Below are 25,915 nucleotides of genomic sequence, written 5' to 3'. Positions count from 1 at the left end.
TGTCGAAAACTCCCATTTCTGATAAGATTTAGTATAAAAGGGCTGCGAATGGTCCACTTCTCATGAGAGGTCCTTCACCCAGATTATCGCCCCAGATTTTGTCAGACGGTCTCACCTACTGCCGGCACACTTTGCACCTCACAGATGCTACCTGAAGGTGATAAAGTAAAGTCCCAGATTAAGACCGCCCAACTGCTACCTCAGCATATGTTTGCCCTTCGCAGGGAATTCTGTCTTTACGCCTCCAATGATAAAGACAGCCTTTACTGCCAACAAGGTATGCATGGAGTCTCTTCTCCCTATTAAACTCTAGACTGCAAGTTAGTGTACATTCCACGCTCTCTTAATATAGCACACAGAAGTAGACATTCGGGTGTTAGGTTTTAGATTACATTTTAACAAAGTGAGAGAAGTTCATTTTGTTCTTGTTATTAATAATGATCCTATTGGCTGTTTCTATAATATTCTGTGTAGTTGTTTTAGAAGCACCAAGTAACCGATTATTCATGTTGTAATAAATAATTTTATACTCATGTGTTCGTTCTTTTTAGTACAGAGTGTGTAATACTATGAATAACGAAATAAGCCTGTGGCAGTTTCCACGGTGCCCCTAATCCCCTTACAGGATTGTTCGTAACCTTAAAGCAATATTTATATGTCAATTACACATTGAAAAAGATACTGCAGGGCTACATGAGCTGTTTTTCCCCATACATCGTGGTACATTGAATCAAGTTCACCTGTGTCACCCATGGGTGGAAAAAGCACACCTTACAGAGTTACACCAAAGTCGCAATTTATGCAACACATGGAAAGGGGAGATGCCACTCACTGTAGGCAAGGTGACACCAACCCAACGTTCTAGGACCCATATAAGTGATTTAACCAAATCTTCTGTTGCGCACAAGACCATAGTTTCAGCACCTCATAACTCCTTTCTGTTTTTTAATATACCATTTCACAGTTGAACTGTCAGTCAAGATCTGGATGGACTGACTACCGATGGAAGGAAGGGAATTTTTTAGCTTCTTTCACATTGCTCTTAATTCTAGGCCGATATGAAGCACTTGCTACTCTGGAAACCTTAGGCCCCTGATCTCCAGTTCTGTTACTACCGTGGTCATGGTCTGTGGAGGACAAAGGACATCCCTTGAAGCAAGTTCCCCTCTACTGACCACCACACAAAATCCCCAGCCGCATTCCCGGAGACCACCATAGTGTTCGACAGATCTCCACCCAAGCTGGAACCACTGCAGAGTCCTCATGTGCCAGCACACATGGGTGACCACAAAAATACAGTCAAAGCCATTTGGCCCTAGCAGATATAAGACCATCAAGAATGGTTCCAACCCCTTCCTGAAACATCTGAATTATAGCCCAAATGTCTCCAGTCCTCTGGGGGACGGGAATAGGCACGAAGTATGATCATGTCCAGAACTGCCCCTATAAAACGGGAGACACTAAGGGCTCAGAGTGCGATTTGGGAACATTAATAGAAAAACCCAGGTTGTAGAGCAATGATGCTGTTGAATGCAAGTGATGTTAGACCATCTGTGGCAACTAGGTACAGAAATACTGGGATCCTTGACCTTCCGAGGCAGGCCACCATCAATTTAATCACCTTCATGCTGATCCGAGGTGTTGATCTTAAACCAAACAAGAGTACACCAAACTGATAGGAAGTGTATTCCACCATAAAATGCAGGAACTTTCTGTGAGGCTGCAGGATCGATAGGTGGAAAATGCATCCTGTAAGCTGAGTGACACCACTCAGTTTCCTGTGAAAAAGAACCTGAGCCAGGGACAGCAACTTGAACTTCCTGTGGAGAAAGAGGTTCAAGAAAAGGTCAAAGAATAGAAAAAATCACCACCCTTCTTTGGAACAAAAATGTACTGGGAGTAGAACCTTTGCCCAAGTTCCTGGTCTGGCACCTGCTCCCCTGCTGTCTGCTGTGTCAAAACTGCCACTTCTTCCTTAAAGATACAGAGATCGTCTTCCATTGGGTTGGATGATGAGGGATCTAGGGAGGGGTCTACTCAGAGAGTAGGGTATATCCCCCTTTCTACAATTTGGAGGATGTTGTTGGTCTGAAATGTAGGCCTTCCAGACCTAGGACACCTGGTCTCCCCTCAAGCCCCTTATACTTCAACAAGGGTAAGCTAGAGTTGTTTCCTGGTGGCACAAGGGAGGAGGATGAGGAGACGGACGTTTGTTGGGTACAATGTCCTATGACCCTGGGTCTGCTGCTGATGGGGTTGCCCAGACGGTTGTTGATGGAAGCTGAAGTCAAGGAAGAAGCTGTGAAACTTCCTAAACTGGCTGTAATCTCTGAGTGGAGATTGGAGGCCAAGTGAATGTCCAGTAGCCCTACTAGCTTAAGAATGTTCCAAGACCGAATCAGCCTGGTCTCCAACAAGTTTTTCCCCATCAAAGGGTCCATCCGTTAATGTCACTTGTAGGTCTGAACATCTGTGTTGAAGGTGTGGAAAAAAAAAAGGAACAGACATCAGGGAGGGCACTTTATGAATCCAGTGATATCTCAATGGTATAGTTTACAGGGCCGTGTGGAGATGGTACCCTTCATAGCCACGAAAGAGCAATTGAAAGTTTCCGGATCCAGTCTGTCACCTGGGACATTCAACTGGTGAGGAATCTGCAGGTACAAGTACCCATCAGAAATGTTACTTGCTTGTAATCCTGGTCTCCACCATAGGAATATCTCCTTAATATCTCTGCTCCAATGTGGGGTCCCGAATGCTTATCTAAACTGCCGGGCATTTACTTTTATTTCAACAAGCTACTAAAAACATTTAAAAACAAAGTATAAAGTAGCCCATCTGTGTATTACAATACCAAAGGGAAGGGATATCATCTCCACAGACTGAAAACATAAGGAAAATCAAATACAATAGGCAGACACAGCCTTCATAGTGACAGAGCAACACAACTGCACTGTGGCTTTAAAGCTTCATACTGGTCTAAGGTTTTTAACTAGTCACCCCACCTCCCCCCTCCAAAAAAAAAAAATATATATGTATGTATATATATATATATATATATATATTCACTGAAAAAACCATAGGTTTCAGGGGTGTTATAGTTAGCTGGACTTTTCACTTGTACAAAACCATTGAAATTGCCCCGTTATAGTTAGTTCAGCTAACTATAACTCGCGCGCCCGCAATGCACTGCTGATGACGTCACATATTACATCACTCATGACATGGTCAGTGACATCACTCATGACATCACTGATGACATCTCAAATGACATCACTGATGACATCACTGATGACATCATCCAGTGAATGTGTGTTATTCTGAAAATTAAATATGTTTTATATATGTATATCTCAAGGTCGATGGAAGAATAAATGGGTATATAAGTGTCTAAATGTATGATTTGTTTTTGAAAAATTGATTGTGTAACTGACTGATTAAGTGTATCATAGTGAATACATGGCTTAGTGAGTAATGTTTAAATATGTAAATATCTGTATCAGTCTCTCACTTTGTGTATAAGTGGCTGCATGGGTTGGTGAGTAGCTACATGGGTGTCTATATAGGTTATTAGTTGGTTTTTTGAGTATCAGTCTGAGTGTCTGCATGGTTCGGTGGGGGGTATTACGTAGTGCATAGGTGCATGAATGAGTGACTCACTGTTTGTATGTGTTGAACACAGTATGTGTGCAGGACTGTATGGGTGGATGAGTGTGTGTATGGGTGTGTTAGTGAGTGAATGACTGTCTCAATAGTGTCTTTATGAGTAACTACATATGTTTTAAACTAGTATATGTGACTATTGGTGTATATATGTGAGTATATGTGAGAGTGAGAGATTGAAAGAGTTCCTGTATGAATAAGTATGTGTTTCTATAAGTGATTGTTTAAAAGACTAAGTATGTGTAAGTTTCCGTAGAAGTAAGTGTGGTGGTGTGTGTATAACTGTATATGCAAGTAAATGTATGTTTGATTCTTTATTAGCATGAGTGACTATGTGTGTGAGTAACTCTATGGATGAGTGGCATTGTGTAACAGGATGTATAGGTGTATTAGTACATATGATGAGTGAGTACATGTATGAGTGACTGTATTGGACTGTTGGTGAATGAGTGGATGTGTATGTGGATCTTAGAATTACTGAAGAGGTTGTTGTAACTGGTATTGGTATGTCCATTGTTTTGAAAATTTTAGTCTCTATTTTTGAATGTGTGTATCAAAGGTTATATTAGGGTGAGAGGAGGTCTGCCACTCTATCACAAGGATGATGTCATCAGTGATGTCATCAGTGATGTCATTTGAGATGTCATCAGTGATGTCATGAGTGATGTCACTGACCATGTCATGAGTGATGTAATATGTGACGTCATCAGCAGTGCATTGCGGGCGCGCGAGTTATAGTTAGCTGAACTAACTATAACGGGGCAATTTCAATGGTTTTGTACAAGTGAAAAGTCCAGCTAACTATAACACCCCTGAAACCTATGGTTTTTTCAGTGAATTTCTGAGGTTTTTTAAATGCTAATTCCTAACTATAACGTGCCTGAAACCTATGGTTTTTTCTGTTAATTTCAAAGGTTTTTTAAATGCTAATTTCTAACTATGCCTACAGAGATAGGACATGTGAAGAAAGAAGAAAAAATGCACAGAAAGAAACAAAAGAAGTGCAGAAAGAAGCAACAGAAGTCCTCAAATACGAAGATAAGTGCAGGAAGAAGGATAACGTGCAGAAAGAACAAAAAGAAGAGCAGAAAGAAGCCTTGTTGCAAAATCATCCTGTACCCTCAACTTTTTCAGACGGATACTGGTGGTAACTGAGTCTGACTAACCAGTCCTAGAGCCAGTGCTATGTTAAAAGACACTTAGAATACAGTGAAAACACCTACATACACTAGGGAACATTATGCGTTGGGGTCCCCCTGTGATTAGCCTTACCTCCTCTATAAGCCCCTAGTATATAATAGGGCATGGGGATTAAAACTACCTCTTAAAACAGGCCATAGGGCGTTTTTGCACACGTTAACTCAGGCCCCGTCCCCTCCTTTCACCATTGTGTAAACACGCCCTGTGTCCGTTTTTAGTTGGGAGATTAAGTTCATTTGAGTCCTGAGGGTCCCTAGGGTCCAACTAGCCCACTAGGTACCTCCAGTAAGTGCCACAGAGCTGCGTTGCAGAGAGGTGTAAAAAGTGGCACGGCCTGGACCACCTCTCTGCAATGCAGCTCAGTGGCGCTTACTGGAAGCACTTGGTGGGCTAGTTAGCCCCCAGGGGCCCTCAGTATTGAAGGGAAATTATATCCCCAATTTAAAACGTGCCATGGTGCGTGTTTGCACACGTCACCTCAGGCCCCGTCCCCTCCCTTCACCACAGTGTGAACGCGCCCTGTGGCTGTTCTAAGTTGAGAGATTAAGTCCCCTTGAATCCTAAGGGTCCCTAGGGTCACACTAGACCACTAGGTACCTCCAGTAAGCGCCACAGAGCTGCGTTGCAGAGAGGTGTAAAAAGGGGCTTGGCCTCAGAACACCTGTCTGCAGCGCAGCTCCCTGGCGCATACTGGAGATGCCTGTTGGGGGCGCGTTTGCAGAGTGCTGCATGGAGGGGGCATGGCCTCCGGCACGATGCCAGTCTTTTATTTATTTTATTTTTTTAAGAAGGGGGGCTGTGTGGTTTCCCTTCTTATTCTAATTTATTGGCCCTGATGACCCCATCCCCCAGGGCCTGTCTCCTAATTATATTTTTTTGACCCCAATCCCCAGGGCCGGCCACTGTTTTTTATTATTTTTAAAAAATATATATTTATAGACACACCTAGGACATGCTGGACAAACCGTACGTACCTATCACCATGACGATTTGCGTGATATTCATTAAAAGGCGACTATGCATGCAATTAATCCACGTGGAATGTATTTACACCACTAGTGAAGCTCTGACATGTCTGATGCTCTACCGTGCCTAATCCCGGTAGACACCCTTGTCGTTTATTTATACAAACATGGGTAGCTATTGACGGGCACATTTAATACACATGCACACCAAGCCATTCAAAGGGGATTCGACAAAAATTCGACCAAAACTATGCAAGAAACCCCCCTCACAGTTAATAAAACACACATCCACTGCCGGATGTGTAATACTTTTTATTTTACTCTCTGGAAAGGGGACGAACATCACTTGCGAGTCACAGCGCGCTCCTGACAGAGCCCAATGCTGTGTTACACCCACCATTGCCTGCCGAGTGCCACACACCTCTGTATTGTATTCCACTAGCTAGTGCATATGCTATGACACTCTCTAGCCCATGTGCACTGTAACACCACCCCGTGAAAATGTCATGCCACACTTGTCTTCGCACGGGTTATATTGCCCCATCTAACGTGCCTTCCTCGATGCCTATGTTATAACGCACAGCGCTATGCCATACATATTACAATTTGGGATCCATATCTTTGTCACAGTGCATATGCAACGTTACACTCCCCAGCACATATTTTATATTACAACTTTAGAGACTAGTTAGGTTACACAACACTGCCCTGTGCATATTACACTCCAAGGCGCATATCGCATAGCACGCGCTAGTGCCTGTGCTATCTCGCGCTCTCCAATGAATCTGTCATTGCGCACAATGTATTGCATATTATATTTCACGCCTGGTTCATTTTATATCACACTTTTTGGTGCATAGTTTATACCATACACTATATCTAGTGTTCATTTTCAATCGTGCTCTCAGGACTATGTTCTATATAACACTGTGTTCACCTACCCTTTTCACGGGCATTACATTTTGCGATAGGGGGTGGAGGGTCAGGGGGTGTTTTTGCCAAGTGAGCCCGGAGTCACAGTCACTAACGTCTTCTTCTTCCTGAATAAAAGTGAGATTATGCTGCATACTTGTTCATATTTTAAGTAGTTTGCACAGACAAAATGTTTTAAAAACAATAAAGTTTCTAATACCCGCCTTCTCTGAACAGTTAGCTAGCTGCCCCATCCCCCTCCTCCCTATCCTCTGTTGTGTGAATCCATGGACTAGCCTCCTCCCTCCTGCCATGCATAGTCTGATGTGCTGCCACTGCCCTCAATTTAGTATGATGTATCAGTCCACTCCTCCTGCCCTCCATTGCCCAATTCTATGCCCCATCATTGACCTCCTGCTTAAACTCTGTGCTTAGCTTGCTGCCCCTATTCTCCTTCCCCCTGCCCTCCGATGTCTTTGTGCATGCCCCTGCTCCATCCTTTTTGCCCACCATGTCCCATGGACCTGCCACTCCTATCTACTCTGAGTGTTCTGTTGAGCTGCCACTCCCCTCCCACCTGCCTAGCATTGTCAGATGACTGTAACCTGTCCCTGCCACCTCCACCCTGCCTGTCCACATGCCATGCCTCTATCCTCTTGCTCCTGTCCTACATGGTCCATTGTACTGCCACACCCTTCTGCCCTCCCTGGTCTGTTGTGCTGCAACTGCTCCTCCTGCCTGCCCCGTGTGGTCTGTTGTGAGGCCCCTTCCCCTGAACTTTCTTGTCTGTGCACAGGTCCTGACCCTCCCTTCTATCCTCCATCGTCCTTTGTGCATGCCCCTGCACCCTCCTTCTTGCCCATCATAGCCATTGTGCTGCCACTAACTCTCCCACTTGCCATGCATGGTCTTCTGTGCTGCCATGGCCCCTCCCACCTTCCCTGTGTGGTCAGTTAGCTGCCCCTGACCCCCTCCCACCTTCCCTCCATGGTCTGTGTGTATGCCATCACAGTCTCACTGTTGCTCTTCATGTTGTGTCTTGCTTCTAGTGCCCATCCTGCCTGACCTCCATGGCTATCTTGCTGCTCCTGCCCTGCCCCCTTGCCCCCAGCCCTCTGTTTACATGTGCAGACCCCTACTCCCTCCCTCCTGGCTTGTCTGTTCCATTGTAATGCCCCTGATCCGTCCCTCCTGCCCTTTATGGTCTGTTATGCTGCAGCCTTCTCTCCTGTCTGTCCATTATGGTCAGCTAGCTACCATTGCCTCTTGCCCCTCTGTTCTCTGTTGTCCATGTGCATGGTCCTGTCCCCTCCCTCTTGCTTTCTATGGATTGTTGTGCTGCACTCCCGTCCTGCATGCCCTGTGTGGTGTATTGTGCTGCTGCAAACCCTGATGCCTGCCCTGCAGGGTCAGTTTGGTGCACCTCTCCATGTCTCTCCTGTCCTCTGTTATCCAAGTCCATGTCCCTATCCCATTTCCTTCCATGATCCAATGTACCATACTTGCGAACATTTTGAACTTGGTAAGAGGGAGATTTTGAAAAAAAACTGGGGTATTGATTTTCCCCTTTGAGTTACATTGAAAAAGAGGATATTGTAGACAGGAGACAGATCAAATAAAGCCCATTTGAGCTTAAAAACATTGGACGTTTCCTGGCTGAATCGGGTCTGTTGGCATGTATGGTTGTACTACCATTGCCTCTTCCTTCTGCCCACAATGGTCTATTACATTGCCACAGCCTTGAAGGAGGGTAGATTTTGTATCACAGGGGGCCCCTGGCCCGTTCTGTCCACACCTGAAGTATGAGACCCTTGTCCTTGCCCTGCCAGCCGCATTTGTAGGCCGTATTAAATTGACCAGCGGGTCCTGTGTTGCTATATAATTATCCTGAGACATCCTTACCACTCAGCCAGCATAAAACCCCTGTGTAGGCCCTTCTGTTCAATATGTAGGCCTCTTTGTTAAATTGACCATAGCTCTGCAATTTTAGTGTATAGCAGTCTGAAGGCAGGTCTGCGAGGCCTTCTGCTCCAAACTAGTAGCCCCCACCCTACCCGAGTGCTCCGTGCTCGGTATCAAAGTTCAACATCCCCCTGAAGCTGTCGACATACAGTAGGCTGCATCCTGGACTGGTACTTGCTTCCTGGGCAGGTTTCCCGCTTTTAAGGAAGTGGCAACCGCAGAGCGTCAAGTTAGGAGAACTGAGGAGATTTTATACATGAATATATTGAATTCCTGTACAATACCCATTATTTTCTGCTTGCTCTATGGAACTTACGATAAGCGATTGGCCTGAGAGACTGACCTTTTCACCCAGTCCATTGTCAGCATTAAGTGGGTAAATGACGAAATGTCTGGTAAAATCTGCAGACGAAGCTTTTGGGTAGCATACGTAGGTAGATGTAGCGTGCAAAGGAGCCCACAAAATGATATAAAAAGGGAGCACCCACAGATATCGACGGACAACCTCGCCGTCTGTATGTAGGTTAACAGGCTGTGCAGGTTTTCCCCAAGAACTGGGAGCTCTTGTCTTCCTTTGCTTAAAATGTCTTGCTCTGCTTTGCTTGAAGTATCTTATTCTATTTTACCTATATGAAATGTCATGTTATGTTTAACCATTGTTCTCTTTACTTTTGCATTTAAAAGATGTTGTATTGTAATTGCAGGAATGCTTGCTCTAAGAGTAAATGTGAGTGTCCCTAGGTAACATTTTCCTTGGTGTAACTTGTTTCTCATGATGCATTTATAGATGTGTTTTCTCTCTCTCTCTGTCAGTCCATTAATTGAGATACAGAGAATATCATGACAGCTGTATGATTATCTGGATTCTGTATTTTGTACTTTATGTCTCTATTCTGCGGTTTCTTTGAAGTTGCATCTTCTCATTAAACTGCCATTGTATTATGCCTCCAATTCCATGTCTCATATGTCTGTTTTCTTCATTTTTGGAGCAAGCGTTCCTAGGCACCCCGGCTCAAATTAAGGTGCCCCTTTTGTCCCTGACTCACTCTCCTGCTCAGTTCTGTGGTGGCTCCCGGGGCTCTGGGGACTGCCCCTAGCTTCCTTGACCTGTAATAGATCTTCCCTCCAACAGCCTCTCTTGCAAGTCCTGTATTGTTGGTTTGTTGCCCCTGCCCCCCTTTCCACTGCCCTCCATAGTCTGTTGTGCTTCCACGGCCCTTCCTGCCTGCTCAGTGTGGTTAAATTGTTGCCTTTGCACCCTTCTACCTGCCTTCAATTTTCAGAGTCCGTGCCCCTGGCCTCTGCCTCTCAACAGTATCCTAATGAACAACTAGATTGCTAACATTCTATATTTATTACAAAAGTGTGGAACGCCTGACATCATCTTGATGTAATCAAAACTGTAATACCTAGAGCATTCCTTTAGAAATTACATATATGAGAGGGTCTTATTGGCATCAAAATTATGGTTAGTGCTCTAAAAGACTAAAATAAGGACATATTTTCTGAGTTTTCAAATAGCGACAAAGCACTTTTAAATTATTTGTTATCTTTATGTTTTTTTATCTAGTTGACAACTTGATTAAATGTTGTACTTAGGGGAGAGGATGTGGTGTTACTTCCAGAACTGCAGACTTTGCAACTGGGGAACCAGGTTGAAGTTTCTGCTTCAGCTCGACATTCTGTGATTCTGGTCAAATCACTTAGTCTCCCCATGTCTACAACCAAAATGAATTTGTTCTTGTGTGATGTAACCAATGCTCATGTAAAGCACTCCAATACCTGACAAGTCTGCACTATATAACACTGCAAAAACACAAAATAATAAGTGTTTTGCACACTTCTGTCATTGGGCTATATTTGGGCTATATCTGGGTGATTTTGGGCTACATTTGGGCTCTTTTGTCTCCGGTGGCCATCTTGGGAGATTTATTTGTTATGAAGTTTCCTAATTTCCTCATGTACTGCAGTCTCCTCAGTCGGAAATGCTTTCAGTTTTTTACTTTGATTCCATCATGAAGGTATTCAGATATGTCACACATTTGCCATAAATTCTGAATGTTAGCACTCTAGTTGCTCATTAGATCACTGTAGTAAAACTACTGTTCACCATGGAAGTCTGCTCCTGGTATTAAAAGTGCATGTTTCAGTCTGCATGTCAGAATTTTTTAATGAAATAGAAGAGGATTTGAGAAGTCACTCAAAATGTGCCCTCATTTTCTTTCTTCAGCATTAATCATAATTTCTATGGCAAAATGAACCCCCTCATTGTGTTCCTTTTTAAATTAAATGTTTTAAGTGTTACCAGTTTATTCCAATCAAGATGGCTTCAGGTGTGCCATACTTTTGTCATAATGAAGACAGTAAGTGCTCTAGTTGTTTTTAAGAACATTCTTGGACATTCTGTCATTGGGCTATACTTGGGCTACATCTGGGTGATATTTGGGCTACATTTGGGCTCTTTTGTCTCTGGTGGCCATCTTGGGAGACTTATTTGTTATGAAGTTTCCTAATTTCCTCATTTACTGCAGTCTCCTCAGTAGGAAATACTTTCAGTTTTTTACTTTGATTCCATCAAGAAGGCATTCAAATGTGTCACACATTTGCCTTAAAATCAGAATGTTAGCACTCTTTTTGCTCATTAGATCACTGTAGTAAAGCTACTGCTCACCAGGGAAAACTGCTGCTGGTATTGAAAGTGCATGTTTCAGTCTGCATGTCAGAATTTTTTAATGAAATAGAAGAGGATTTGAGAAGTCACTCAAAATGTGCCCTAATTTTTCTTTCTGCAGCACTAATCATACTTTTTATGGAAAAATGAACCCCCTCATTTTGTTCCTTTTTAAATTAAATGTTTTAAGAGTTACCACTTTAATCCAAGCAAGATGGCTTCAGGTGTGCCATACATTTATCATAAGTAGGACGGTTAGCGCTCTAGTAGTTCTTTGGAACACTCTGGAAAGCTGCAGTAGAACACAAAGGAATCAACTGACAGTCTCTGCCCTTGTTGGATGTACATGTTTTACTGAGAATGTCAGACTTCATTCTCACATGACTGAGAAAGATAATGTGAATTTACAGAAAATAAGCTCTCAGTTTAGCTTATAGATCACCTTCCAAACCTCTGTGGTAAAAGCATGAGAAAATATTTTTCTCTCAATCATGATATCCCAGCAGAAGGCTTTTTCACATGGTGAAATCACCTTAGAACATACCACAATTCCTAAAATGAGTATGGTACCATCAACAAATGATTTATAATGTAACTAAAGTCTTAAAACCTTCTATTAACTGCAATGCTTTTTAATGAGGTGCTATCATGTATATTGGTCCCAAGATGGCTGCCAACACTTCTTGGATGAAGTGCTGACAGCCAATCAGATCTCAGGATGAGATGTGTGGTTAGGCTCCGCCCACATATATATATTGATTTAAATGCTATTTTCTCAGGAACTACTGAACAGATTTACACCAGACCTACAAAAGGCACTTCCTTGACCTGAGGACTACCTCTCTGCCAAATTTCAAGTAACTCTGTTCAGCCGTTCGGGCTGTAGCTGTGTCTAAAGGTCCTATGGAAAAATGCATGGGAAAAACGCATTTTGGGACCCCCCTTTTTTCTCAGCCCCCGCTTGACGAATCCCCCCGAGACTTTCAGGGTAGGAGCGGAGCGTAGCGCCCCACCTATTTTGAAAATTTTGCGAGGATTCATCGACCGGCGCCAAAGTTATTCCAAATAGAATGTTGCGGATTTCCTATGGAAACAGGGTCCTAACTATAACTATCTACTGGCGACCGCCAGTAGATAATATATATATATATATATGTATATATATATATAATACATTCTCTGAATAAAAAGGTTCTCTTGTTTCTTCCATGTTGAGGCTTAGGTAGTCCGTGTACAAGAATTTAGTAATGATTTCTATGACTGAGAAGGAATGAATCAGTTTAAGTGTAACATCTGGTTGCCTGCCGTAGTGTTGTAGATTCACATGCTGTGCACACTCCTTACATCTGGTATAGAGCTTGGAATGTTAAAAGTCGTTTCTCTTCAAATGTGTTTCGTTTGAGGTGACTCGCGGTATCTACCATGAAACCCGAACTCGGATTGGGTTTTTTTCCACCATCAGGATCCGAAGTGTTCCCACTGCTCTGTGCAGTATGAAGGGGATTCGAAGGGAGGAACTATGCCATTATCTTGGTTTTAATTATTGTGTTGCTGAACGGTGGAGTTTAATGAGACTAGTATTGGGGTGGGCAAGGTAATTGTCTCCTGTTGGTGGTACAGGCTTGAAGAGAATGAACTTCTAAGCAGTTTCAGAAAATTAGAGTTCACTACTTCTGGAATCCCAGCAGAGGGGGAAGGTGAGTTATTTTGGGTCGTCTCGATGTACCCAGTTGGTAAAAGGTGGTGTGGTTCTTCCACATCTGTAACTGAGTTAGAGGACTTATGAAGTCATGTGACAGGATGTACACTTGTGTCTCAAAAATGACATTATGTATGAGAAGTGCAATGGTAATGCCATTCTTTCCTGTGTGAGTGGGGCAGCTTTTCCCCTACTTGTTCTCTAGAATGGTTAAATGCTTATCATTCAGGTCGAAAAGTTACTCTCAAAGGCCTGAATGATACGTTTTTTTTTAATCATACAAGACACTGTCAATTTTTGTTTGCAAGATATTTAGGAATTTAGAGAGACTATTTCAAACCTCAAATGTAGACTATTTTTTAATAGTCCTGGTGAGACAGAACAAATGGGTTGTGGCTACTGTTATCCATGATTAATACAGACCGGCTATGAGTAAATGAATACACTGCAGTTTAGTGCTATAAAGATGTTGCGGTACAATTATTCATATTTTATAAACGTTACCCAAGTTGCATAGTTTGAATAATATTTTACTTAGCTGGTGCTAACGAAAATCTTACTGTGGCAATGCACGAACCAAAGTACTATTTAAAACTGAAATAAAGACTTACCATTACGTTGCTTTCAAGCATTTGTAGGCCAGGCGTGCCATTGCCTTGTAACAGGGCATGCACCACATCATCCAGTTTGCTTTCCTCCTCTGCAGGAATGCAATACCTAGGTTGAATGGATTGATTCATTAATAAAGTATCATATTACCAATCTATGATGTCAGACACCTTATTCAGTCCATTTAAACACACACAGAAAGAGCAATCCAGACAGCAAAGACTTGATGTGCTTGAAAATAGTTTGCCCCACCTCGTTATACAAATGTCAGCAACATTGCACCTTTTTGTTTTGTATATAAACATTTTGATAACGTAAATTGTGACTATACCAAACAGATAGAGTTCAAAAGACACATTAGGTTAAAACATTAAAGAAGTGGGAAGAGACCGAACAAGTTGCTTGCATACTTACCAAATGCAATCAGCACCAGTGTGTAAGTAGTCAATGTATGGAAGGTGATTTTGGTCACGTGACCAGCATGAGGTAGAAAAAACCATGCCAATGTTTAGCCAAGGTATTGTCACACCTAGATCAAAGTTTGGAAAAAAGAAATATTGTAGTTAGAAGAACGGCTTAACACTAATTCAATTTTTCTACTTAGTTTTTCCAGCAAATCATCCAATAAAGTTATACTGAAACAATTCAACCATTTATCACTTTAAGGGAAAAGGAAGTTGATACAAAACAATTGACTAGTCAAATGGATTCACATATATCAAGTTAGAGAAAAACGCTTAAAACATATACAGAAGACAAAACTACTTCAAAATGGGTGAGCGGATGAAACGATAAAACTGATTATTGCAGTAACCAAATATCTATGACGTTATCATCAGTCAAAGTTATTTTACCAGTAAGGGTGAAGACTGGTGGCGTAAGACATCTGGCATTCTATGGCTGGCATACACATATGGCTTGCAGTTTTTAATATGTGTTTTGGTCTTGTAACTTGTCCACTCAAACGTAGCAACTGATCTAAAAGGCAACTCCTGTCAGGATCACGATTCGGGGTCACAGAACTCCTTTTTGACTCATGAAGCCTCATGGATGAACAACAACTCGCTGCAATTGAATAGAGGAACAACAAAGGTGCTGGTGTTGGGAAAGAATCCATCCCTCTGGGGCCCTCAACACTGGTCCGTTGCTCTGGGTGACACCCATGTTCCTGGCCCCATAGTAAAGAATCTTGGCTTTCTAGTGGATGCCCAGTTCTCTATGAAGCCCCAGGTGGCAAAGGTCTGCAACCTGTTTTGCGACTGTGAAATGGTTACACAAATTCATATGGATTGTTCCTGAATCTGCCCAGAGAACTGTCGTCCAGAGACTGGTTTTAATCCGAATGGACTATTGTATTGTATTGTAATTGCATTTATAAAGCGCTTACTGCCCCTAACGAGGCGTCGAAGCGCTTTTTCGGCAAGTAGCACGCTACTCCAGAAACCATAAAGGATTAGTGTTGAATTAGTAAAGTGAAATATGAACGTAATTTGAGCGGTGGATAGGTTAGTCCGTTATTTGGAGTTAGAAGGATAGCGGAGGGATAAAAGAGGGAAAAAGGTTTGCATTTATATAGCGCTGGTTACCCCTGATGGGGTGTTGCAGCTCTTTTTCCGGCGAGTAGCATGCTACTCCAGAACCCATAAAGAATTAGCAGTGAATTAGTATAGTGAAATACGCAAGTAATTTGAGTGGTGGATATTAGTCAGCTATTTGGATTGAGAAGGATAGCAGAGGGATAGAAGAGGGAAAAAGGTTTGCATATATATAGCGCATGTTACCCCTGATGGTGTGTTGAAGCGCTTTTAAGGTTTGCCTATATATAGCGCATGTTACCCCTGATGGTGTGTTGAAGCGCTTTTTTGGCAAGTAGCACGCTACTCTGGAACCCATAAGGGATTAGTGGTGAATTAGTATAGTGAAATATGAAAGTAATTGGAGTGGTGGATATGTTATTCAGTTATTTGGATAGAGAAGGGTAGTTATGCATTACTGAATCGCGACTGAGTACTTGTGTCTGATATTCAACAGCCAAGACACAGAATTGTATCCAATCATTCACCTACCTACATCAAACAAAAGGAGGAAATGAGGATGCACTGACTTACAAACCCTATTTTCAGACCTCGCAGTACAAGCCCGAGCCAGAAAGCAGAAAAAACATCTAACAATGGAGCTAGTGCCCAAGCACATCGCCAGCTAAGACGAGCGTCCCTTTACTTTGTGACTTAGAAGACTTCTTAAAAGAAAAACAAGTTGCAAACATCCAAGCCCAACATTAGAGGACAGGAGTTTGCAGAGCATGTGCATCTACAGCCACACATTACAATCTTTTATTCTGGGGTTTTGCCTTTTAGCTTACCCCTATCGTCACAGGAGAGGTAGGTGGGATGTATGTGAATCCAGTAAAGCTTCAAGCCGCAAAACTACTTCATCATATAAGATTTTCCTTATACAGTGTAAGGCATTTGCTGAATTCACATACAGTGCATAGATTACGTGGCTGCATCAACCTTTAGTGGAAGGAAAAGGTGAAATACATTTGCAACTGCCAAAAGCTGTTGAACCTTATCTGCCTGTGCCTTCTGATTTGCAGGGATTTTGACAATAGTGTTTCACTAAAGTGTGGATTGATAACAATGTGGCGGCCATACATATATTCTTGATGGAAATAATAACTAGTAAACCTCAAATTACTTCTTTATTCCTAGTGAAGTGTTTTTTATCAAGGGTTTTAACAGATAGGGTGTAAAAAGACTCAATGGGTTTGCACTATCCAACTTGCGATCGTTATTTCGACATGGAGACTCTCATTCCCTGTCGTCATTTCGACATGGAGACTCTCATTCCCTGGAGTGTATACTAAGAAAGACTGGTGGCTCTTTTTCAACCGCTTTGTTTCCTATAGATACTACATGCATGCACTCCTCACAGTTAGCGTGTGTAGTGCCTTTTCTGCTCATGTTTTTGGATCCTGAAAGTAATCAGGCCCCTATATTGATTGGTTCGCAAGGAAATGTGACAATTGAAATAAAGTGAGGGCTAGTTCTCATGGAGGTTCTATCCTTGGGTATGTGTAGACTGGTTTCTTCGATAGTTAATGCCTGAAATTCACTCATCCTATGCAACCACGTGGCCAATATTAAAAAGGCCATTTAAAGTGTCATGAATTTGAGCCCTATTTTGTGCATTGATTCAAAAGGATTATTCATGAGCTGTGCTAGTACCAGGGTGACATTCCACATGAGGGCAGGGGGTTAACTTTGGAGGTGAAATTCTATTCACTTCCTCTATGAACCTTTTAATTGCTGGTGTGGCAAAAATGATTTGACTGCAGAGAAACATCAGGTATATGAAAAGGTCAGAGAGGTGCAATTGCTTAAAAGTATGCGAGTTCTGCACCAAGTGTTTTATATGTGCTACCTATCAGGTTACTCCGCAAGTTTTCTTCTGTGCACCAAAGTATTAATCTGGCCCATTTAGCTGCACAGCATTTGCATGTGGTACGTCGTCTTGTCTACCTTAGATCTTTCAAACACCCATTTGATAGGCTGAGGTGACCAAACTTAAGGTCTGCAGGAGCCAGGCCACTAGGTTGAGGCACACTTTCTCCTCCTTTAGGGTTACTGGGTTTTGAAACACTGCTTTTTTAGCATTTGATTGTCTGTTACTTCGATTAGTCATGAGTAAAATATTTGTGAGGCCCACCAGGGGCTATTTGTATCAGAGTCATGTTTGTCTGCTTGAATTTGTTCATCACCAGTGGTATCAGGGGGAATCAGTGGAAAGACTGGGGCAGAATATTTCTGACCAGTCTATCAACAGTTCATTCTATACGAAACTTGGGAATTGTACATTTTCGTATGATGCAAACAGACCTATTTATGGTGCTCCCCGGGTTTGGAATTTTATGTCTACTGCTCCTTGATCTAATAAACAGCTGTGTGAGATTTCGTTCAGCCCATTTAATCTGGCTGCTTGTGTTTGTTGTCCTGATACGTACATTGATGCTAATTTATCTTCCTTTGGAATGTCCTGGTACATATGGCCCGTGCTAGCGTGGATATGACGTGATTTGGTGCCCACTAGCTTCTTCAAATAGAACATCACAATTAAGTTGTCTGTTTGGATTCATACTGCTTTCCCTTAAATGTATGTGTGGAAAGCTTGCATTGCTAGGAAAACAGTCTTTAGTTCCAACGTATTTAGGCGCTTCACTGCCTCTTGGGAAACCCAGTGCCTCCCCCGATACTTAAAAATGTTTGTGTGTGTACCCCATCCTGTGTGGGGTGCATTCATGGTAATGGACACTGTGAGAATTGGTTGTCTGAACTGCCTACTTTTTTGTTATGTTTTGTAATGTTCACCACTGTAGATACCTGGGCAACGCATTTGTGACAACCACTGGACCTTCAGAATCCCCCTTTGATTGTGACTACTGACTTAGCAACCATTCTTGGATGGGTATCATAATATGTAGTTAAAAAATAAAAATATAAGGCAGTGGAGGGTGAGGGTTAGAGAAAGGAAACTGTTGCACTCTTATGGAGTGCAAAAAGCAAAATAAAAAAGCAATCAACTTGGGTCAACAGTGGAAGGATAAAAGACAGCAATACAAATGACAGTATAGTAGCCCTGTCCAAAGGTGGGGCAAACAAGAATATGGAATAAAGTCATCTAATTAGGAGCCAATAACAGAGCCAAGTAAGCCATCCTATCATGTGTGCAGGGGGTGACCCAAAGCCCACTCTATGTATATTGCATTGTAGACAATAATTCTTCCGCAACAGACCGCCGCTAAAGCAGTTTGTTGGGCAAGACCTAAAAAAGAATGTGTGAGTTTAGGGTTAAAGCATATGTATTCAGTACAGCAAAAGAAGCTGAACAGTAGCCTCAAAGGTTTATCCACAGGTGACGACCGCAAGTCTTGGGCAACAGATAACGGCCCAGGAGGTAGGGTAAAACACAAATGTATTTAAATTACTTCATTGCATCTCTAAAAGCAAAAGCCATGGTGCAAGGTAATTTTAATAAACAGACATGCAACATGTATTCCTCCATAAATAACAAAGCAACTATTAAACATGGCCCCTTTCTTTCTGGTGGTAATTATTTCAAAATAATCTTGGATACATGCATCCCTCTTTTAACAGTATCATACAGAAACATGCTTGCCAGCTAATCTAGTCCTCACCATTCGCAGCGATTACCACACACCATTTCCCAGTAGGATAAAAAGCCAGCTCACCAGGCACAGCACCAAGATGTCGCAGGATGGATCCTGAATTATTAGGAAGGACGGTAAGATTCCATCCATGCCTGTAAAAAGAAACCAAGTTTAGACATCTGCTCCCTAAGAACTCAAAGCCACACACTATAGATGCATGTGTTTGAGCATGTTTTCAGTTGATACGGATTTTCTGTCGCATTTAACTATACCTTGAAAATGGTTCCGCTTTACCCACAGGAAAGCCACTTCCATGAGTGTTTGTATCCACTCTCCCACAATGCACAGCTACATGGCAATCCTTCTCCTCCACTAACCGCCAATATTCTTGCTGCAGAAAGAAAGAGGATTCAACCTGCTTAGTCAACATACACTGCCCAAATATAATCTTAGTTGCCTTTTTATGAAGTGATAAAGGCCATTGATAAAATGGCTATCAGTTTCAAAAAGGCTTACAAAAATTGTATGGATTTGAATTAACACATGACAGACCACTCAAACGAATATTTGTGCATTTTACAAAACACTACATATTCAGATTTCCTTTGACAGGTTAACACTTCTTTTATAAACACCCAAGCAAAATTTTAGCACCTCATGCTGTAAGTCTATCTCACACACCTTTCTAAATAGGGAAATGTTTCTTCATAACCGAGATTGTAACACTGGGGACTGTACATATTTTGCCTAATAAAGAATGCATCTAATTTTTGATAGACTTAATGAGGTTTGATTTAATACATTTTAGTAGGGAAGGAGATCCATATCTTAATTTGTTCCTTTAAATCCGAGATGTATGGAATACTTTTTACATCTCTTCATAAAATAGTGTCCCACGATCTTTCACTTAATATAGCTTCCTTCCAGGAATAGAAGAAAATGTATTAATTTCCTCATTAATGACTAGTAAATTAAAAAATATGAATGTCCATCCTTCCGCCATTGCTTTTCAAGAGGCTATTTTAAGTTCACAGCATTTTCACTGAAACATGGTTCCTGAGGGAAGACTAAGCAGTGATGAACTTCAGAGCCAAAGATACTCTCAGGTCGACATATAATAACTCTGCACAATAGAATATAATAGAGGAAATCGTACTTTTATAGAATGTAATCAACAGGGCAATATAATAGCCATTGCATTTATTGTTACATTATATGAAAACTTGTATTCCAAATTTAAAATTTCAGAGAGGCAAAACAATATTTCTTTTTCAGATCGTTTGTAAATTTTATTCCCAGATATTTATGAGCTTACTTTTGATTTATTTCACTGTTAAGATACCAGGACTCGTGGAATAGCTTTTTTTCTGAAGATTATAATTTTTCTGATCTGTTAAATCATTCAACAAATGGTAACTAAAACAAGCCTTTAATTTTCTTTGTAGTCATAATAGTTTGTAGTCCATAATAAATAGATCAACCGCATAAAACAAACCTGAAATATGAATTCTACCCATCTTTGAGGAAAATAAATCCGTACCTTTTAAATTATTCAGAAGGTGAGCTAAACACACTCAAGAGTTTTGCAGCCCACGCACCCCTGTTTAAGACCAATTTTAATATTGATATGATTATCTAATCGCCTCATCTATCTCAAATTGTGCCCAATTGGCGGTATGAAGCCATTATAAAACAGCTAGGAGACCTGAGGAAACTTCACGTATATTAAATTTCAACCACAGTGTCTAGCGGTTCACCTAACCAAAGGATGTTCAGAAGTTAACAAAGCAGCAAAGTTTTCCATTTTGTTCAACCTACTTGTGCACTATCGCCCATAATGCAAAAAATTAGTCCATTGTTGACCATCTCTAAAACACCTTCTTTAAATCAGTACTAGATTGCTCTTCTGCACCAGTTGCTGCAGATGTTCTAATATTATTTTGGAGAACAATTTAGACAAGATATCTGTTAGACTTATAAGGCAGTAGTGAGGCGATTAGGACCACTCTTCTTATGAGTGGGTTAATGATGACACCCATCAAGGAGTGTTGAATTTCCCTCATTTCAGACACCCATCTAAAAAGAGGGTATATGCTCTGCCCACTAGTCAATATTTACTTTTTAAATGTAATTGCATGCAGATTATCTGGACCTGCAGCACAAACTTAACTTCAACTAATGTATTGCTATTTACACAAAGGGTAGAGACAATAATACAACTGATGATATTCTTCGTGAAATTTGTAGAAAAGGCCAACCTATTTGCTGGTCCATGAGGTTATTCCAATAGATCAGTCAATCTTCTTTAGGAATCCTAACGATGTAGGGTTCAGTACAGTGCAGTCATTTAATAAATACCAAAAGTTCTTCTCAACTCGAAGGGTAATCGCTTCTTTCACAGCTTTCTAATTTTTTGGTAGTAAGTTAACGTTTCATAGACTTTCTTTAGACTGCTTATATCAGGTGTGGCACTGCAATCATGTTAAGTCTATGAAGTTTACTAATTTGGCTTTTTAGTACCAGACATGATTTATCAAATAATTTGGAATAGTTATCCTTGATTCTTTCACCTTCCTTGACATACATTTTGGAGTTTTCTTTTCAGCTGATCGACAACCTTCTCGATTTTCTAATTATACGGTTCAGTTCAGCTGTAAAAACTTGTCACTTATCTTTTGAACTGAGATAGATTGACAATGTTTGTTAATAGAAGGTGCCTATTCTCTCCGAATGTCTATGTGGATAATCCACTGAGAAGGGAAGAATTTCCATAGCCTTCCTTATAATTTTAAATTGATGGACACTTTTTGAGGCCAATGGTCACTCCTGTCTATACCCAAGACAGGAAAACATCCAAAGATAAAATAATCCTGTATAGAAACAAATATGTACTCAATTGGGCATTTCTTTTGACCGATCTTAAAAGTCTGAGTAGTGAAAGAGTCAAATTCATGGCAAACATTCAGACACACCAGACCTCTCCTGACTAGGATCTTTAATACACTGCTTACTTTGAGGGGAGGGACTTTAGAAAAACTACGTCAGGAAACGCATTTTACACACTTTCAATGTATCTAAAAAAGGAGTGGTTGGTGGTGGACTGATTCAATTTAATATTAAATTCACCTGTACAATTCATTAAGTCATTTGCACACCTACTTTTAAGCCCCTCTTCTAACCATGTCAATATATGACAATAGGCACTTGTGTACATACACATTAATTAAAATCAGGTTTACAATTTTTTTTTAATGTTAATTTAAATGTACATATCTGCAGTCAATGACATTTTGCTTTTAAAGTCCTTATATGCTGTGACTACTACCTAGCTTAGTTCCTTGAAGTTATATATGCAGAGAAACTATGAATGTCAGGCAACTCTCACAGCCATATTTTTTGAAGCGTCAATATTTTTCTACATAGTTAGGATGCAGATTAGTTAAAATAGGATATACATACGTGATATATACTTTTTTCCTGATTACTTATCAGAGACATTTGCCCTGAAAAGCAGTCTAGACCAAAGAATGAGTTACAACCTTCCCCTGCTAACGAGCACAGCACCTAAAACCTATTTCTCATGAGGCTACTTTTTTTCCTCAAGATTGAAAAAACATGGCAAGACTATATTGCAACTGTAATGATGAGAGAGAAGCACTATACTGCAGCCAAAAGAATGCTAAGGATCAAGAAACCCATATGTTGGAAAGCAGAAACATTCATAGATACTGCAGAGAATTTTAGAATGCATATGTTGAGAGAAAACTCTAGGAAATTGCTTTGAAGTTTGAAACCATGACTAATTACAGAATTGAGACCCAAGCACCAGGGGTAACATACCGGGTGGTTGTCTGAATGCTGCCTGCTCTCAACAAGCAACTCCTAAGGTTGCGTGCCCATTGGAATTGGATTTTTGAGCTTAGTAGTGCAGCCACTGGATAGATTTCTTGACATCAGAATGTATTCAAGTTTCCTGACTCTATTTTGTGTACAGAAATGATAATTATCTTTGGTAACGCTATTTCTGGTGGATACTCTATTGGACCATACATTCCTCACCTTAAAATACTCCCCAGATGTCAGACTGAAATCAGAATTTTTTCTTCAACAGTGCTCCCTCGACTAGGTAACACCATGCAGCTCCACGTTAGTTTTGTACCACCCAAGAACTGATAGATCTAAGCAGCACATAAGAACGACTTTGGGGCGCTGATATTAGTTTCTCATTTCTCTTTCAGCATCCTCAGACGCAGAATGTAACAGTTATTAGTACCAGTGTGAAGATCTCTTAACGTGGGCTCTCTTTAGATCTTTTTTTAAGAACCAACTCGAGAGAATAGGGAGGGTGGTGAGGAATATACAGTTAGACAAAAAATCCATCAGAAAGTGTGTCACCAACGTTAAGTAACTTGTTCTTCTGATGGATACTTTTAAGCACAGATTCCTCACCTTAGAATAGATACCAGAATGTTTACCTCTGTGGTAACTACTCTGGTATCAAAACATCTTGCGGGACCAAGCTGGGGGAAGAGTCCTTCTGATCCGACCTGGTATTCAAGGCATTAGTGCTCTGGAAATGTTTTCACTGATGCCCATGTCGTAACCTGGCAGATGTGAGGGACAGGCACACTGCACGCCAACACAGGAGTGTCAGCCTTAGCCATGGTGGAATGCGCTCAGAGAGCATCCGGGGTCTGCTTCTTGGCCGGTGCATAGCAGATATTGATGCAGAGGACTAGCCACCTCAAACGGGGCATCTCCACCACAAGAATAAAAAGCTGATTGTCCACAACGTGTTTCTTGGCACAAACTATATACCAGCTTAAAAACTCTAGGGGTTCAGATGAAATAGCCTTTCCTCCTCTTTTGAGGAATAAGGAGGAAGCAAAAAACGCAGGCAGTGTGATGGATTGCTCTATGGGAAAGGCAATCACGACTTGGCAAAATGCTCTCAGCACCCACTTGTCTGGAGAAAATGGTGGTGTATGGTAGTTACACTAGAGTGTTTGGAGTTCACTCGTGCAACGAGCTAACATAATTGTGATGAGTAACAGTCTTTAAAGTCAATATACCCAGAGAACAAATATGAATGGCATACACAAGAGAAACAGAGACCAAATTAGAGTACCACAGTGGAATCCGATATGGCTTTGGAGGCAAGATGTGTATACAATCTTTATAAGTCTCATCACAACAGGTGATTTAAACAAGGACAGTTGGGTCTGGCACATGCAGAAAGGCTAAAATGGCAGACCAACAACCTTTAATAGCGCCCATTACAAGGCCTTGCTGGTCTATAAAAACAGAATGAACCTCTGGCATCTTTGCTTGTAAGGGATCAATCATATCAGCATCACACCAGGCCACAAACTTGTCCCAGCATCCAGATAATACACTTAATGAAAGGAAATCTGGGGGCAAGGAGGATTTCTTCTACCTCAGGTGGCCGGGCAGATGGAGTCAGTAGCTGCCACTCAGTCACCATGCATGTAGGTGTAGATTGTGCATTATCAGGTGGTGGACCCTCCTCTATTGCTGTGACAGAAGATACTCCTGAAGTGGTTGCCTGATCAGAGGCCAGATGTTCATGCCCAAAAGTTCTGGTTACCAAACTACTGGCCCAATCCAGAGCCACTAGAATAACTTGATTTCAAATTGTTGTTGGTCCTTTTCAGAACTCTGGGCAGGAGAGACAAGAGCAGGAAGGTGTACATGAATCCCAAGCTCTATTCCAACCAGAATGCATCTCCTAATGAGTGATCTTGCGGAAACCCCAATGCACAAAACCTATGCGTGCTCGAGGGTGGTAAAAAGATCTAGCTACGGTTCTCCGCACTGTTGGAAGATGCCTTGCTCCATTGCAGGAGTCAACCACCACCTGCCAGACGCTGAATGCTCCAACCCTAAGCTCTGCAAAAACAACAGTTGATGGACAGAATGCAGAACACAGTACAGAGATCTGGGCCTAAATCCATCGTTTTTTTGCTCACCATGCCATTCCAGTTTGAACCCAGCCATATGCAAATCAGTCTTGACTCTGTGCCTCATGGGAACAGTCCAGCCCGAACTGCCAAGCCAGGTCCCTCCCTGGACTAGAACCAATCGTCCTAGAACTGAGCATACCCGTCTCACTCGGGGTGACAAATGCAAAAACAGTTGATGGACAGAATACAGAACAATGTCATACATTCACCCCACTACAGAGATCTGGGCCTAAATCCATCGTTTTTTTGCTCACCATGCCATTCCAGTTTGAATCCAGCCATATGCACATCAGTCTTGACCCTGTACCTCATGGGAACAGTCCAGCCCGAACTGCCAGGCCAGGTCCTCCCTGGACTGGAAACAAGCATTCTAGGACCGGTTTCGGGGTTTCACACCTCTTCAGCCAGGAGTGGGAAGGGTATGCCCAGACGTGGGTCCTGTGCTCTCCATGCCACTGGAATCAAGCTATCCTGGCTGAAGAGGGGTGAAACCCCGAAACCGGTCCTAGGAGGCTTGTTTCTAGTCCAGGGAGGACCTGGCTTGGCAGATCGGGCTGGACTGTACCCATGAGGCTCAGGGTCAAGACTGATTTGCATATGGCTGGGTTCAAACTGGAACGGCATGGTGAGCAAAAAAACGATGGATTTAGGCCCAGATCTCTGTACTGGGGTGAATGTATGACATTGTTCTGCATTCTGTCCATCAACTGTTTTTGCATTTGCCAACCCTAAGCTCTGGCATTTAGAAACCCTGCCAGGTTGTTCACGATCAGTGAAACACCCTGGTGCTCTAACCAACTTCAGACGCGCAGAGCCTCCTGGCACACTTATCAGGAACACACTCCGCCTTGCATTCTGCAATACCACATAGCAGTGGTGTTGTCTGTGAAAACCTGCACCATCCTTCCCTTGATGGATGTCAGGAAGACTATGAGCCGAGGTTCTGTTGCAGGAAAAAGTCCTCTGATCTTCAAAAGACTGTCTCAGCAATCCAGCGGGGATGTGTAAATCACCTCTTTTAGCTCTGGGTGGGAAAGTGAGAAGGGCCTGCCACTGAATGAATTTCGTTTGAGTAGTCACCAC

General features: G+C 41.9%; 1 protein-coding gene across 3 annotated transcripts in view; it reads right to left on the bottom strand.

Annotated features, from left to right (window-relative positions):
* The window catches only part of JARID2 (jumonji and AT-rich interaction domain containing 2), a 671,808-nt gene that overhangs the window by 114,557 nt on the left and 531,336 nt on the right, over positions 1 to 25,915 (bottom strand). For 2 of the 3 annotated variants that reach the window (XM_085607031.1, XM_085607030.1), the window contains exons 10-13: positions 19,121 to 19,239; positions 18,876 to 19,000; positions 14,096 to 14,210; positions 13,684 to 13,789 (exon numbers count right to left, since the gene is read on the bottom strand). In XM_085607031.1, coding sequence (XP_085463157.1) covers positions 13,684 to 13,789; positions 14,096 to 14,210; positions 18,876 to 19,000; positions 19,121 to 19,239 — 465 coding nt within the window. The remainder of the gene's footprint in view (positions 1 to 13,683; positions 13,790 to 14,095; positions 14,211 to 18,875; positions 19,001 to 19,120; positions 19,240 to 25,915) is intronic. The other variant, XM_085607032.1, reaches the window with a different exon arrangement.

The sequence above is a fragment of the Triturus cristatus genome, chromosome 5_2 (assembly GCF_964204655.1).
Source record: "Triturus cristatus chromosome 5_2, aTriCri1.1, whole genome shotgun sequence".
Classification (NCBI taxonomy): Eukaryota; Metazoa; Chordata; class Amphibia; order Caudata; family Salamandridae; genus Triturus; species Triturus cristatus.
This window is presented reverse-complemented; position numbering and strand designations above follow the sequence as displayed.